At 41.0% G+C, this 16,142-nt stretch overlaps 2 protein-coding genes and 1 pseudogene across 2 annotated transcripts; 2 read left to right on the forward strand and 1 right to left on the reverse strand.

Annotated features, from left to right (window-relative positions):
- Positions 1-969: 969 nt before the first annotated feature.
- On the reverse strand, positions 970-3,299 carry LOC127774150 (ribosome production factor 2 homolog; annotated as a pseudogene).
- A 1,092-nt stretch (positions 3,300-4,391) lies between these two features.
- LOC127773603 (uncharacterized) lies at positions 4,392-5,245 on the forward strand. Its single transcript, XM_052299730.1, has one exon. It carries the CDS (start codon positions 4,478-4,480, stop codon positions 4,976-4,978), a length of 501 nt encoding a protein of 166 aa, XP_052155690.1. The 5' UTR covers positions 4,392-4,477; the 3' UTR covers positions 4,979-5,245.
- A 2,396-nt stretch (positions 5,246-7,641) lies between these two features.
- On the forward strand, positions 7,642-11,988 carry LOC127773602 (calreticulin-3-like). Its single transcript, XM_052299729.1, has 14 exons — positions 7,642-7,834; positions 8,222-8,329; positions 8,504-8,696; positions 9,156-9,414; positions 9,500-9,556; positions 9,634-9,681; positions 9,989-10,075; positions 10,149-10,206; positions 10,348-10,415; positions 10,543-10,638; positions 10,747-10,803; positions 10,925-11,014; positions 11,448-11,474; positions 11,576-11,988. Exons 1-14 carry the CDS (start codon positions 7,726-7,728, stop codon positions 11,585-11,587), a joined length of 1,269 nt encoding a protein of 422 aa, XP_052155689.1. The 5' UTR covers positions 7,642-7,725; the 3' UTR covers positions 11,588-11,988.
- Positions 11,989-16,142: the final 4,154 nt, after the last annotated feature.

Here is a 16,142-nt window from a genome sequence, read left to right on the forward strand (position 1 = left end):
TGCGATCTTAAACGTCACAAAATGGCTGGATTTGCAATTCGATAGATGCCGTTTCAGAGAAGCTAGCTAGGTAGAGTTGGTCTTTAATTTAATTACTTATAAACCGTGTTCGAAAACCGCTAACCGCTTGATGGTTTCAAACTTTTAATGGTACGCCTTGAAAGAACTTAAGAACCTTTCTGTAATTTTTTTTTTACCGCGAAACAGTGTAGGAAGCCTCCACGGTGATTTTCATATATTAAGGGAAGAAAAAACTGTACAAAGTATATTAAGAAAGAGCCTTTCTGCAATTACAATATACAGATAATCTTGGAATTCCAATCCATCAATTAATTTGGGTTCAAGATTATCAAATCTTCTTTTTTTGTCGGGCCGACGAAGACAGCCGGCTGAAGTATATTAATAGATAAAAGAGAAGCTGTACAACATGCCCCAACAACAGACACACGCTCGCAGTTCGTCGAAGCACCACCTTTACAAATTTATTTACAAGGGCTATGTCAAGTTCTCAACCATCTTATCAGCACCTCATGCCAAGATTTTTATAGCCGCTACAAATTCACAATGGTTTTAGAATTCACAAGATGGCAAAATTCAACACATATCACAGCTATGCAGAACTAAACCCCTGATGGGCGTGCGCGTGCTCAGCCCTATACGCACGTCTGTACTAGTATGTATGTATGTATGTATATACAAACTTTGTATAACTACATAGTAGGGTTTGTTGGAACCATGCACCCTAATTTTGCAAAATTTGAGATATGCCACCCGTATCTCAATGACATGTAGGACCCACATGAGTCAATGACATGTGGGTCAGGGTGGCATATCACAAATTTTGCAAAATTTGTGTATATATAGTATATACGTATAAATTTTGTATATATACATAAAATGTTTGTATAAGAAATATTCATATATGTATAATTTTGTTGTGTATGTATATTTTTTATAGAGAAAATGTACATATAAATACAAATTTTATATACGTATAGTACAAACTTTGGTTAAAACGGGCCAACCCACATGATGAAAATGAAGAAAATTGGACAAGCCTGTATTTTATATCAAAAATGAAAAAATAAGGGTAAACGGGCTAAGCCCACATGATAGAAATGGACTAAGTCTGCATTTTATATACAAAAAAAAGAACGGTAACAGGCTGAAAACTGCATAATGGGCTGCGTCCCGCATGCAGGGAGCCGCGCAACTGACCGCTAATTAGCGATCCCCTATGCAGAAAGCCAGAAATAAGAATTGTTGAAACAATATACTCAAAAAAATATATCTGATTAAATTTTCATGTTAAGTCCAGCATGCTCAATATTGTTGTGGAATTCATTACAAAGGCAAAAACTAGAGGATGGTTATATGGTACTCAACTAATATACCACTCAATCTAACAGCAAGGTGACTTCCCCATGGTTAACGCAAGAGTTGGAGCAGTTACCCCACAGAACCCTTTAATCTGACCTGGCCAATTGTCAACAAAAAATGAATAGCCTTCAGCTTTCTTCACTCAACGTTTATCTTTTGCTTCTTCGTGTGCTCCTTGTTTTTCTTGGCCTCACGGCGCTCCCTCTTGAGCCCCTTGATGTCGTTTGATAAAGACATCTTTGCAATCTTTAACAGTCAAAACCATGAATCAGATTAGGATGTCAAAAGGCAAGTTCAACCTTTACAGCTGAAGGAAAAACAAAACAAACTCTTACCTGCTGGTCTGGAATGTAGACCTTGCCCAACTTGCCCTGCACAGGATCCTTCGTGACATTTTTCATCTGCGAGAAGGTCCATAGTAATTGTGAATACCATAGTGGTGACTGAAGGGTCTTTCTTAGCATGAATGCAAGAAAAGGAGCAATAGTTGCTTAGGCTAATGGCACCAAAGGTGCAATCTTATTAGCAACCTAGCAATAATGAAATGAACAAAGACAGTTAGTGATCAATTGGTTTTACCTTCTTAGCATGATCGGCAGTCTTCATTGCTTCCTTCTTCAAACTTTCAGCTGGATATCGGTGCCGCCTAACTACTAGGTCCATCGAAGGTCCAACTTCAACCAGCTCCATTCTAGGAATAGATGTGCCAGACCGTTTCAGACGGAGAGCACAGTGCATCAAGTAGACAGTGGTAGGGGATATTGCTGTGCACACAAATACCCGATCTACACCGGCAAGGTTCAGATTCTCTACCACCTACATCAGTAGCAAACAGGTTATGCCAAAGCTCAATGTATTATCTATTCACAATGTGCAAATCGACAAATAAAAAAGATGCACACCTCTCCTCTGAAAAGATCAAGCAGCACTTCCTTCAAATGCTTCAGCTCTTCAACACTTTCAAAATGCTCCCCAATGAAGGTAAAGAAAGGCTTTGAGCCAAGCTTAGGTGCCAGTTTCTTATCATAGACATATGATTCAATTGATTTGTAGTTCTCAACTCCTACTTCAACAAGGTCATATATATGGTGATCATAAGTCCTTCCCAAAACAAGATTGTTGGGCCTCTTCTTTGAGTGAGAACCATACTGGAATAACAAGAACAACAAAAAGAAGGTTTACAGTCAAAACGGTACATAAACATAATCTCTTAAAACACATCACTTGGTTACTACCACATTTAAATAAAAATTATGGAACTACAAGCACTTGGAATAGGCACGGAGTAAGCTTCAGATAGGTTCCACGTAAGTGGTGTCAAGTTCATAGTTTAGTTCACAGTTTAGCTCCACCTCTCCTCGACACTACCAAATCGCTAGAAATAACAATAACAATCTATAATTGCAGATAGAATAAATTGAACTTACTACAATTAGGCTGCAATCCGTCTTGAGTGAGAAGAACTCAAGCGAAGTTTCGCCGCCGCTCTCGAACGGCCTGATGTTCTAATTCTTCTTGGAGTACTTGACGGCATTATCACGCTTCAGGTGGAACAAATCTGCGAGCACGGAGTTCAGCACCGCGCTGGTCTTGGTCCCATGGAGAACAAGCGTCTTCTTGCCGGTCTCAACCTGGTTCAATCAAAATCATCAGAGGAGAAAACTCAGGCCGGAATCTCACGGAGGAGCAGCGAGCGAGAGGGACGCTCACGAGCTTGGGCGCGTGCTTGAGGAGCTCCCTCTTGGCGCGGTGGCTCTTGGGCGCCCTGATCGCCACCATCTTCTTCTTCTTCTTCTCCGGCTCCGGTCGATCGACGCCGCCGCGACGGGGAGGTGGAGTCGGCGGCGAGCGGCGGCGCGGTCTTCTCTTGTGTCGCGGAAGGGGAGGGAAGAGATGGATGGACGGATGGGATTGACGGGAGTCGGAGAGGTTGGACGGCTCAGATCGTTCGTAGTGCTCCTCCGAGATTGGCCTAATGTTCATGCGCCTTTTGGGCTTAGGTTTGTCAAAACTCGGCCCAATTTGCCACGAGACGGCCGGTCAGCCTAGTCCAGCACGAGATCGGACGGTCCACGTTGATATGGACTTGAATGTGTGTCTAGATTCATTAACATGTATATGAATATGAGCAATGCTAGAAATTCTTATAATATGAATCGGAGAAAGTATTTTACAATGAAATTTGATAGTAATGATAAATGTGTTTCAACATACCTCGCACCTCTCAACTTTTTGAACATTTTTTTCATCACTACTTATATACTCCATATTTCATCTTGACACACAGAACAAGGATAAGTAATTCTACTTATCATATATTTAAACATGCTACTAGTCATTCCTTGTAAATAAGCGATTCATTAATATTTACATTTCTCGATGCCCATATAGCCAATCTTGTGTAGAAGAATGAAGAGTCACGCATTAAATCCGAGAAAATCATTAAGATAGGTTGTTGGATTGAAAATATGCCTATCAAAAATAAATTTTTCAGATTTAGAAATATAACTATCAAAAATATATGAAGGGAGTAGGTTGGAAGCATCCAGGCTGATTTAAACATTTAAGGTTTTAACTTTCAGTCAAATAGTCATGGAAAAAGTTGAAAACATTTTGAATGTTTGCTAATGGTGTTATATATGGTTCTATAAAATTTTAGCTTAAAATATGGCAAATGCTATTAAGAAGTAAACCATTTTTAATAGTTTATAAGGGTTAAAATAAGCCAAAAAAATATTTTAGAAGGTTAAGTGATCAAAATGGAATAGTTTGAGTAGAATGAACTTTTCTTTTACTATGTTTATTCATTGTTATTTAATTTTATCAATAATGATGACGTGGTAATAGCTAACGTTTCTCTTCCCTTCCACGTGGGACCCAGCGTGCAGGCCGCGCCGACCGAGGCGCGCACTAGCCGTTAACCCCCCCGCGCCGCCACCGACACCCAACGGTCGCCGGCGAGACTCTCCCTCCCTTTATTAACGCCTCCATCTCTCGCCCTCCACATCATCCCACTCTCTCTCACCCAACGAATTCCCTCGCAAATCCGTCCAAGTTCATCGACACAAGAAGCTCGAGCTCGCTGTGTGTGCTTGCAATGGCGGGGGTGCACACGCACAGGGCGTTCCTGCTCTGCAACTACCTCCTCCTCGGCGCCGCCTCGGGCTGCATCTTCCTCACGCTCTCCCTCCGCCTCCTCCCGTCCCCGTGCGGCCTCCTCCTCGTCTTCCTCCACGCCCTCACCGCCGTCCTCGCCGCCGCGGCCTGCTCGGGCTCCTTCACCGCCCCCGGCGGCGGCGGTGGCACGCACACGGCGCACACCGCGTCCGCCGTCCTCACCGCCATCTTCCAGGGCGCCGCCGCGCTGCTCGCCTTCACCCGCACCGGCGACTTCCTCGCCGAGCTGCGGTCCTACGTCCGGGAGGAGGACGGCGAGGTGATCCTCGAGCTCGTCGGCGGGCTCGGCGCCGCCATCTTCGTCCTCGAGTGGGCCGCGCTCGCCCTCGCGTTCGCGCTCCGCCTCGGCGACGACGGCGCCGACGGCGACGAACACGACGGCGGGTACGCCAAGAGCTGGCAATCAGGTTACCATGTCTGATCCATCGAGACTGATGAACAGAGAAGCATAAGAGAGGAATTCTTCGATTCTTCTTTTTTCTTTGTGTTTATTTACTGAATTCGTGCGGCTATTCAGCTGTGATTACAGTGTTGCTGCAAATTTTTTTTACTGCTCTCTTCTTGGCTTCTTGAACTAAAGAAGTGCAAGGCAAATGTATTGCTTTGCTGTGTAGTATTCGTTTTCCTTTACCGGATCTGGTATAAATTAGAGGAAATCATGTCATTCGCTTGAATGAAATTTGTCAAATTTCTCGTAAACAACCTTTGCGGGCAATGTTGGTATGATTTCTCAATAGAAATTTTGTCATTCAACCAAGGAAATTTCTTGTTACCATCCTTGTTAGCGAACAACCAACTTTAAAAGTTTAAAGTGGAGGAAATTTATGATTCACTTGAATGAAATTTGTAAAAAGAAGTGCGGTTTGGGCCGTTCGTCCATTAGTTGAGTACGTGGGCTCGGCCCATGAAACTGCTCCCCATCGGCTCCTACAAAAATCCACCTCCTCGCCGCCGCCGCCCTTCCATTGCTAGGATTTACAGCTGCAGAGCAGGTCGCCTCCTCCCCTCGCCGCCATGGTAAGAGCTTCTCCTCCTCCTACTTCAGCCGCATCTACATTGTTATTCTTGTAGGCCAAAGTTATTAGATCTCCTTTCAGTTCGTGTAGTTTTATTAGCTTGGAGTAGATCTAGCAAGTTTGAGTAGTTTAAAATGTCACCAGAGTTGATGATTTCGTGAGAAATACAATGGATTCAGTTGAGGATTTGAAGATAAATTCTCAATAGATGTTTGATAGTATGATGTTATGTTAAACGTAGCAGCTTCACATCGTTTTTTTTTTTTTGTACTGATGTGATTGTAGTATATTTGATGATATTGCATTCCTGAAGTGAAATCATGGCACGCTGGTTAAATAGCCTAATTTATTTCCAATACTATGATTAGCTGCAAGTTTGGGCCTCTTATTCCTTTTATTTTCATATAGCCGAAGCAAATCCATGAGATCAAGGACTTCCTTCTCACAGCGAGGAGGAAGGATGCCCGCTCCGTGAGGATCAAGAGGAGCAAGGATGCCGTCAAGTTCAAGGTGCGCTGCTCCAGGTACCTCTACACGCTGTGTGTACATGACACTGACAAGGCCAACAAGCTGAAGCAGTCTCTCCCCCCAGGTATGCAGACGGGTTCAACCCAGTCTGATCTGGAATCATTTCTTTTGTTTCTAAATGTCTCCATTGTATGGTTTAAATCTGGATGGAACGAGATGCAAGTCTACTACAAATTCAGTGAAGATGTTTACCTAGACATTTTATATATAGCATGGCATAGGCTGTGAAAGCAGTTATCATTCCTACAAATATTGTAGAAGAAAAAAACTGTTATGGAATAGAACATCCTGACCCTTTTTCAGTGTTGTAGTGTATTTCAATTTGTTTTCTTGTAACACTTGTAAAATCCAGATTGCACTAATATATCTGCGCTTTTCTTCCCTATGATTACATTAGATTAGATTAGATATGCTGTTTCAAGCAGAAATCCAAATGTAACATGCTTTTTTGGACACCATTTGAGCTAGATATCCATGCCCTCGAGTAGATAACATTACTGTTAGCTAAAATCTTGCTTGTGTCTTTTTCCTTATGTGCATTATTACTACATTTAGCTCGACTGTATGTCTGGAACTTTTCAGAGAACTGAAATATGCTTGTATCTCTTGCAGGCTTGACCGTTCAGGAGGTTTAAGCATTCGAGACAACAAAGAAAATGATTCTGTAGACTACTTCTGGGTTTTTCTTGTTTAATTTGGACCCTCGTGGTTGGAAGGAATTGACTGATACGCCTCCGTTTGATATTACAAATGTATTAGTGATGGTCCATGACTTTGCTTCTCATGAAAAATTTGAGATAGTGTAAGGTTGTTTTGTTTTTTCTCAGTGCAATCTTTGGCAGTTGCTACCTTCCATCTGTTGATATGCGGATAGTTCATAGTAGTATGCTATTGTAACTTACTACTAGTAATATAGTACGTACGTAGTATGTTGTTATGTTTGACTATTTGATATACTATTTTTTTATAAAGTTATCAAATATATACATCAATATTATTAAATTGGTAAACTTTTGGTATTGTCAAAATTTTGTAAGGTTTATTTTGGCTAAAATCTGACTTGCGCCTGTGTGTCGGACTGATCTTAAGCTACAGTATTCTGACATGGAGGATGCCAAGACACGTGGAACTGGTGACGTGGCATTCTCCCAGTGGCTACGAGGGAGGTACGGCGAGCTGTGATTGGCTCACCAGAGGTAGACAGTGAATTTGTCACACTTTTGTTGATTTATTTAGTGGGCTGTTTGACGCGGTCGTTGGGGCCCAGTCATGTGGGGCCCATCTGTCAGCTGTGGGCCTGGAAAGTCATGGTCCACCGTGGACTTCTCCAAGTCCACGTCTTCGTGCGACGTCGCCCTCCATCTGGCCGGTCCACCACGGAAGACCGACCCGAATCCCGCAAATGGCCTTCTCCTTTATCTAAAACCACAAGACTGCCATTCTCTACGAAAGGCTTGCAAAACGGTGAGTGGCATAGGCTGTAAATAGTTCTGATCTTGAGGTTATTTCGGGCGTCAGTTGGCCTACAAATATTCCAGCGTCGCACTGGGAAAGCAGCAGTGAAACGTACAGCCGAGCTACCACCACTCTCCGGCGCCGGCGAGCGGCGGACACGGCGACGGCGATGGGTCGCCTCCGCCGCGGCGGGGTCGGTCTCCTGCGTGGTGCCGTGGTGCTCGCGTCGCTTCTCCTCGTCGTCTCCGGCGAAGTCATCTTCGAGGAGCGATTCGATGGTACTGTGTACTACTGTTCCTGTACAGATCTCATTTGGTCTCGTTATCTGTTTTAGCTGTGTTGAACTGGAACGCTCAATTGATTATTACTGCCGCTTACTGTCTCCTCTGCTGCTTATACTAGCTGTTGCTTTCAAATCGAGTTGAATATTTGATTGGATGCATGGGAAGCATTTCCTACCTGTAAATGTTATTCTGCTTCCGTGTTGATACTTTCTTGGTACTGAACTACTTATTGCTGCTTTCATGTTGCCGTTCTTGCTTGTTACAATTGATAAACTCAAAAAAATATATATCTGTTTGTGCCCTTTGGTCAGAGGAAGCTGTGATTATTGTTAAACTCAGAGAGTTTGAGCTAACCAACGGTGCAATTTTTTTCACGTTTAGATGATTGGGGGAGCAGATGGGTGAAATCTGACTGGAAAAGGAGCGAAGGGAAAGCCGGGACATTCAAACATACAGCAGGGAGCTATTCTGGAGATCCTGACGATAGAGGTGAGGGCCTGATTTGGTGCTACTTTCATTACAATTAGCATACTTCATTTATCAAATTAGCACTTCAAAATTCAGTCCTCATGTTTCAACTGTCAAGCCATACGATTAGAGCCTTATTTGTCCTATGAATTATGCCATGAATCATGTTGGTAATCTGTGTTGAAACCATGTTAGGTATACAAACAACCTCGGATGCTAAGCATTTTGCTATATCGGCCAAGTTCCCAGAATTCAGTAACAAGAACCGGACATTGGTGGTTCAGTATTCGATAAAGATTGAGCAGGATATTGAATGTGGTGGTGCTTATATCAAGCTTATGTCTGGTTATGTGAATCAGAAGAAATTTGGCGGTGACACTCCTTATAGGTAAATTTGGCTCCCTGTTTTTGGTCTGCAAAAAGCTAATGATGCTATTTCTGAATTTGGTCTACACATTGACTCTAAAAGTTCTAACAAGGGCCATATAAAAGATTTTGTATGTGCAAAAGATAGAAAGCTTGAATGCAAATATGCAATTTGTTGAATAGTGAGTAAACCAGAATGTTAAGCCTTAACAGCTAAGCTGGTTTGGTTTACCACAAAAACCCAATAACCCATCCTTACAGTAAAATGGGTTACTATCTTACTAGTATTAAGTACTTGCTAGCCAAATATTGGTTGGTGGATATAGAATGTACCAATTACTTTCCGGTCCTCATGTTTTTTAGATAATGATCCGGTTGTCATTGTCTCATTGTGTTCCTCACTGAACTATTATTGTGTTTTCGTTCTGTCTAATCCTCTTCTGAGTTGCATCTGCTAACATCATGATGTTTACTTTTGCAGCTTCATGTTTGGGCCTGATATATGTGGTGATCAGACAAAGAAACTCCATCTGATACTGTCTTACCAAGGGCAAAACTACCCTATAAAGAAAGATCTGAAATGTGAAACTGACAAGTTGACACATTTTTACACATTCATTCTTAGGCCAGATGCCTCTTATAGTCTACTTGTTGATAACCGGGAGAGAGAATTTGGTAGTATGTACACTGACTGGGACATCCTCCCTCCTCGCAAGATCAAAGAATCTAATGCGAAGAAGGTTTGGGATCTGCAGCATGATTCAGAGAGATGTTATTGTGAGGAATTTCAACAAAAGCTTCTCTTATATTTGTCTTCTCTTGCAGCCAAAAGATTGGGATGACAGGGAATATATTGAAGATCCTAATGAAGTTAAACCAGAGGTTTGCAATTTCATATTTCTTATACATTGATAATACAAATAAAGAACGTTATGTAATCTTTTACCTTAATTTTCCAGGGCTATGACTCTATTCCTAAAGAGATTCCTGATCCAAAGGACAAAAAGGTTTGCACTTAAGAATTACGCTGTAAATCCAGCTTCTAATATTTTCGCATTTAATTGGCATATCCGTTTATAATGGACATAGTGTCATATGTTCTTAATATTATGAGAAGAACCCGAGTGCAGACAAAGGTTCCATTTTACCTGTTCAAGCTTGTTTCATTAGAAACATCCTATGGCATGTTAGCATTTTCTATCTGCTATTAGCTATATTGAACCCAGCATGACCTCAATGGCTCTTATGGTGTGTTTGCTAAGTTAATAAATATAACACAGGATGACATATGTTTTCCTTTTTACACTAAATCAGCCTGAGTCATGGGATGATGATGATGATGGTGTATGGAAGCCTAGAATGATACCGAATCCAGAATACAAGGGACGTTGGAAACGCAAGGTTTGTTTTGTTGACTGATTAGCTCCTCATTGCCACATTTTGTAGCATTTTTTTAACATGCTTCTGTACGCAGAAAATTAAGAACCCTAACTACAAGGGAAAATGGAAGATCCCATGGATTGATAATCCAGGTGAGAAATGATGGGCTTTTTTTTTTAACAGTACTATGTTAGCGTTTTTCATTTCTCGCTGCATATCTGACTTAGAGCTGGACCTCACCTCCTTCCAAATTTGAAGTGAATATTAAGTGATGTATATGCATTCTTTCACAGAATTTGAGGACGACCCAGACCTATATGTGCTGAAACCTTTGCAGTATGTGGGAATTGAGGTTTGGCAGGTATTATATTTCTTGGTTAAAGATGCTTGTTCTGTTGGAATGCTGCTTCTAGGCTGTGTCAAACGACACAGTCCTTTACATGAATGGCATAAATGCTATGTAAGCTAACATTCCAGGTGGTATGCAGGTGAAAGCTGGTTCAGTTTTTGACAACATTTTGATTTGTGACGACCCGGAGTATGCAAGAAGTGTTGTTGATGAAGTTAGGGCTGCAAATAAAGAGGTAGGCTCACCTGGAATAACAACACAGAACGCATATTTGTAAATTTATCCATGCCATTAGTTTCATGTCATGGAAACCCCCATTTCAATATATTTTTCTGTGTTGTAGGCTGAAAAGGAGGCCTTCGAGGAGGCTGAAAAGCGGAGGAAGGCTAGAGAAGACGAGGTTTGTGATTGCTTTTAGTTCACTGGTTACTCTTCTGTTTGTTCATTATTATGAAGAGTTGGGTCTTGCGACTCAGCAATTCCAGTTCATAGGGAAACTAACAGATGCTTCTTTTCCACAGGAGGCTCGGCGTGCACGAGAGGAAGGAGAGAAACGAAGAAGAGACAGGGATCGGCACCGAGGCAGGGACCGTTACAGGGATAGATATAGAGTACATTTCTTCTCCCTGCTATCATGTGGAATACTTTCTTCCTTCTACAATTCAGCTGGTCTTTTTACTCCTTTCAGAGAGGGGTTGCCTCTAATATATCAAACACCGACCATAATAATCTATCAAAAATTTTAGCTTGTATCTGCTTGCTTTAGGATATAACAGGAAAATCTATAGCTGTATTAAAATTTACAAAGATCAGGTAAAAGATAGGTAGCAAGAAAAAAAAGTAATAGACATTCTGTCAGCAAAACATGTAAGAATTCTAGACATCATCACTGTGGAGACATGTAGAGGTAGTGTGCGTGCTAACCACTAACTGTCATATACATGTACAATTTGCTAATGCTGATGCATAGGCTAGTATCAGTAATATGACACCGGTTGATGGCCATCACAACTGACATCTTATTTTGTTTCTCTACATTTGCAGGGTCATCATCGTAGGTATGACTACCATGTAAGTTACAAAACTTCTCCATTTGCTTGTATATCTAGAACTGCCAAAGGTACAGGAGAAACAGTTCAGTAACATTTTCAATCTGTTGGTTTCATATTCAGGACGAGCTATGAGGTCTCCAGATTATCCCATTCTTTCAAGGAACTTCAGGAAGTTAGTGTTGCCCATCGACTATTTCATCACCCAATTGATGATTGTACCAATAAAGTAGAACATATTATTTCGAGGACAGAACAAAGCTTTATTTCAGGTGTGGATAGCACACTACAACACGAACTGATGCTGTTCACCTGAAACCAAGTAACAAACTGAAGATGTGAAAGCTAGAACGTACATTTTTGGGCAGTAACAATATGCTAGCGAAGAGGACGATATGTTTCCATCTTCCAGTAATATTTCTCCTTATTAGTGCCTTAGAACATAGAAAATAAATCACTCTAGGTTGTGAAATATAAACTGTACTTTCATTGTACTTCAGTTATATATATCTGGCAGTGTGTGTTACTAATGTTCAGAGAGTAATGTTTTCCTTTCTTCTATCGTCTGTTTGGTGTGGCACTAAAGTGAAGTGCTTGCTACCTAGCAACTCCCCAAGTTGCCCATAAATAAGTTAGCTGCTGCTACTCCGCTACTAGAAAACTGTAAAACCCCTGGCAATCTCCTTCCTCTGTCCATGAGAAAGCAGAGTCAGATAGTGTAGAAGTCGAACGCTGTCTCGGCGCTTCGACGACGCGAATGCTTTTGAGAATGGGATGCATGAGGAACGCGAACGCAAGCTGCAGAGTTGGCGGCCGATATGCTACGGTTGCAACGCCATATAGTTCTTCACGCCAGTAACCTAGCGTATCACAGTCCATCTAGTCTGAGGTCGAGATTAGAGGTGTAAGTGGGTCAGCCGCGAACCTATTTATAGATCAAAATAAGCGGGCTCGCGGCTTATTTTAGTCTATAAGTAGGTTTCGCGGGTTAGCCACTTACACCCCTACCCGAGATCAGCTCGATTGGTAAGATTTCGAGGAGAGCTTACCAAATGATCTCAACCATCGCCGAACAACACACCGATTGTAGGTGCACCCAGGTGACCGACAGTCTAAAGAGGGATCCAGCAGCTACATAACCCGCTGTTATTGTGTTAAAGGGTAGAACATTGCACGCCGTTGCTCCAACCATGCGATTAGGGATGAAACTGGTTCGGATAGTTTCCGTCCGTCCGGACCATTTTTCGGATTCGGATAGTTTCGATCGGAATTATCCGGAAATTCTCGGATTCGGAAACGAATTCGGATATTTTTTCTCGGAAACGAAAACGAATACAGTAAGGAAACTATCCTTCGGAATCGGAAAACGGTCGGAAACTATCTGGAATTTGTTTCGGATATCCGCAGACATTGAGCAAATTATATAAAAAACATGTCTATATACATAACCTTTTCATACGGAATCAGATGAAGACAAACTTTATATCAACATTGTAGAGCTCGATGAGATCTACAACTTTATTATTGACTATTTTATTATTTGAGGTCATTTATGGGTCTAAATATTCATTATAATATATCATATTAATTTTTACGAAATCTCAGATCTACAATTCAACGACATCTGATGGAGATGTGTTCGATATCAAAGTTGTAGAGCTCAACGGGATCTACCACTTTGTAGTTTATAACATTTGTATTTGAAAGCATTTAAAGTATAATACAAACATTACAAGTTTCGAAGATGTGAAGTAAAATAAATAAAATCTCTAATTTATACAATGGTAAGTAAGTTATACATGTAGTAAAAGGTCTTGGGAATAGAAAATGATAATCATATTTGCATATGGATCTCTTAGAGGAACAACCATGAAAATTGATTTTCACATACGGTTGTGGGACCGTCTAAAAAATTGACGATATAAATGTTGGAGATGTTGAACTAAAATAATAAACGATATCTCTTCCTTGATCAAGAAACTCAATTTGAGGGGTTTTTTATATACTGGTAAATATTCGCTACCGTATTCGTTCCGTCTCGTATTCGCTCCGTATCTATATTCGATAATATTCGATTTTATTTCCGTATCCAAGTTTTCGATTCCGATTCCAATTTCGAAAAAAAAATAAAAACGAATATGATAAAGCTAGTTTCCGTCCGTTTCCAATCTGTTTTCATCCCTGCATGTGATGCTTTGAGAATGGGATGCACGTGGAATTTGCGTTGGGCGATCGAGAAACCCTGAAGTCGATACGCTCCGGTTACAGCAACATGGATCCATTCGTTCTGTGCGTGATAAGCATACGACCTTACGATTTGACAGTTCATCAGTGCAGCGCGTGTACTCCAGGCGGTCTGGCCGTTTTGCCTCAGGACTTGTTAAGCTCCTAATTTTTTTTCTCAAAAACGTCACATCGAATCTTTAGACACATATATAAAGCATTAAATATACAGATGATAAAAAAACTAATTGCACACTTTGCATAGAAATCGCGAGACGAATCTTTTGAGCCTAATTAGTCCATGATTAGCTATAAGTGTTATAGTAACCCACATGCGCTAATGATGGATTAATTAGGCTTAATAAATTTGTCTCGCGGTTTCCAGGCGAGTTATGAAATTAGTTTTTTCATTCGTGTCCGAAAACCCCTTCATACATCCAGTCAAACGTCCGATGTAACATACAAAAATTTTCTTTTCGCGAACTAATCACACCCTCAGGCAATTGATCGTCGATTCTTGAGCTGAAAAATGAAAAATAAAAGTTTGATGGAACCTGAAAAGTGAAAAAGAATGTACGTTGTTTTAAGGAAAAAGTACGAATTACTTTCTAAACTATCACGTTCGATTAAATTATCTCCCGAACCATGTATGAAAGCAGATATCCTTCACCCCCAACTATACAAACCGCACAAATAACTCTCACCTCCACCCCCCACTCTCCTCGGGGCTCAATCCGCGATGGTTTTGATCCTACGTGACAGTCCAGTCAATAATTTTTTATTAAAAAAATTGATAGACCCCGCCTATCAGTTTCGCACCTGATCTCTATTTCTCTCTATTCTATCTCTTTCCCTAATCCACTCTCTTCTCCCTCCCCTCACCTAGCTCCATCACTCACCGGCGGCGGTGAGTGACAATACATTTTCAGGCAGTAACAATACGCTAGCGAAGAGGACGATACTTTTCCACCTTCCAGCAATATTTCTCCCTAGTGCCTTAGAACATAGAAAATAAATCACTCTAGGTTGTGAAATACAAACTGTACTTCCGTTATAGTTCGGTTATATATATATATATGTGACAATATGTGCTACTAATGTTTAGATAGTAAACAATTTCCTTTCTTCTCTTGTTGTGTGTCACTCGTAATGAAGTGAAATGCTACCTAGTACCTCTCCCCAAGTGCCTATAAATAAAGGAATCTCGAGATATCTAAATTTTACATTAAAATTTTTAGTACTTTGAGAAACTTAGTACTTACAAATATTAAATTTTACCTCTATATATCTTTCAGTGATGGTGAAATTACCCTCATAAATAAGCTAGCTGCTAGTGTGCTATACTAGCTCCTCTGGCTAGAACCTGCACTAGAAAAATGTAAACCCTGACCATCTCCTCCAGAAAGTGTAGAACACACAGTATCCTGGGTGCTTCAACGATATATGCGATGCTTTGAGAATGGGATGCACGAGGAATGCGAGCGCGAGCTCTAGGATTTGCCATTGATATGCTATGGTTGCAACGCCATAGTTGTTCTCGTTACCAACCTAGCATATCACAATCTAGTTCTAGGCCGAAGTTGAGTTAAAGCTCGATCTACCTTCAAGGCGGATATGAGCTTAGAGCATCTCCAGCGTGAAAGTAAAATCGATTTAAGGCAGAGAAAAGCGAACCATACACATTGTGACAGCCGACTCATGGTGTCCGAAAAAAAATCAAACTCTAAGTTGAAGTCGAACTCTAGGGAGTTAAAAAATATTTGTTGTCCATACATGCATAGAAATTAGAAAGTAGACACACTGATTGGTTGATGGATTCTTTTTATGGGCCCCACAAATTGATTTCACACTGCAGCTATCGATTTCACTCTCCATTCGACTTCAATCAATACAATGGTCGAACCAAACACTGTGGTTGTTCTTACCTAGTGATTGAGTCAGTGATGAACAAACAGCTTAGCTTGTAGGTGGCTAGGTGCACCCGGAGGGCCCCACAGTGTGGCTTAGTCGAGAGCCCGAGACAGGCATCTTGCTATTCCCGTTGTGCACAAACTAACAGTCTCATCTTTTCGCTTATACTCATATTTATCATCTAAAATTTAAATTTTTAACCTTATACTTAAAGTTGATTTCAGGGTTTTTAATTAAAGTTTATTTTTCAGCCTTTGCTTTTAGATCACTAACAAGTTTTATTTACAAATTACTTTTTGTTTGCAAATATGCCGCTGGGGCCACAATGTTCTGCGGGTTTTGAGTACCAGATGTATAAAATCCTATAGCATGTGATAAACCCACTACTACAAAACATCAAATAGGTGTCGGCACTATAGGTGCCGGTAGTGCTTCTAAAACCGGCACCTATAGGCCTTTTCCGGGTTTTTCCACCTCCACGGGTTGAAATCGCAAAAAACGACACCATTAAGTAATTATAGGTGTCGGTTCTAAATAAAAACCAGCACCTACTCTA

The sequence above is a fragment of the Oryza glaberrima genome, chromosome 5, assembly GCF_000147395.1.
Source record: "Oryza glaberrima chromosome 5, OglaRS2, whole genome shotgun sequence".
Lineage (NCBI taxonomy): Eukaryota > Viridiplantae > Streptophyta > Magnoliopsida > Poales > Poaceae > Oryza > Oryza glaberrima.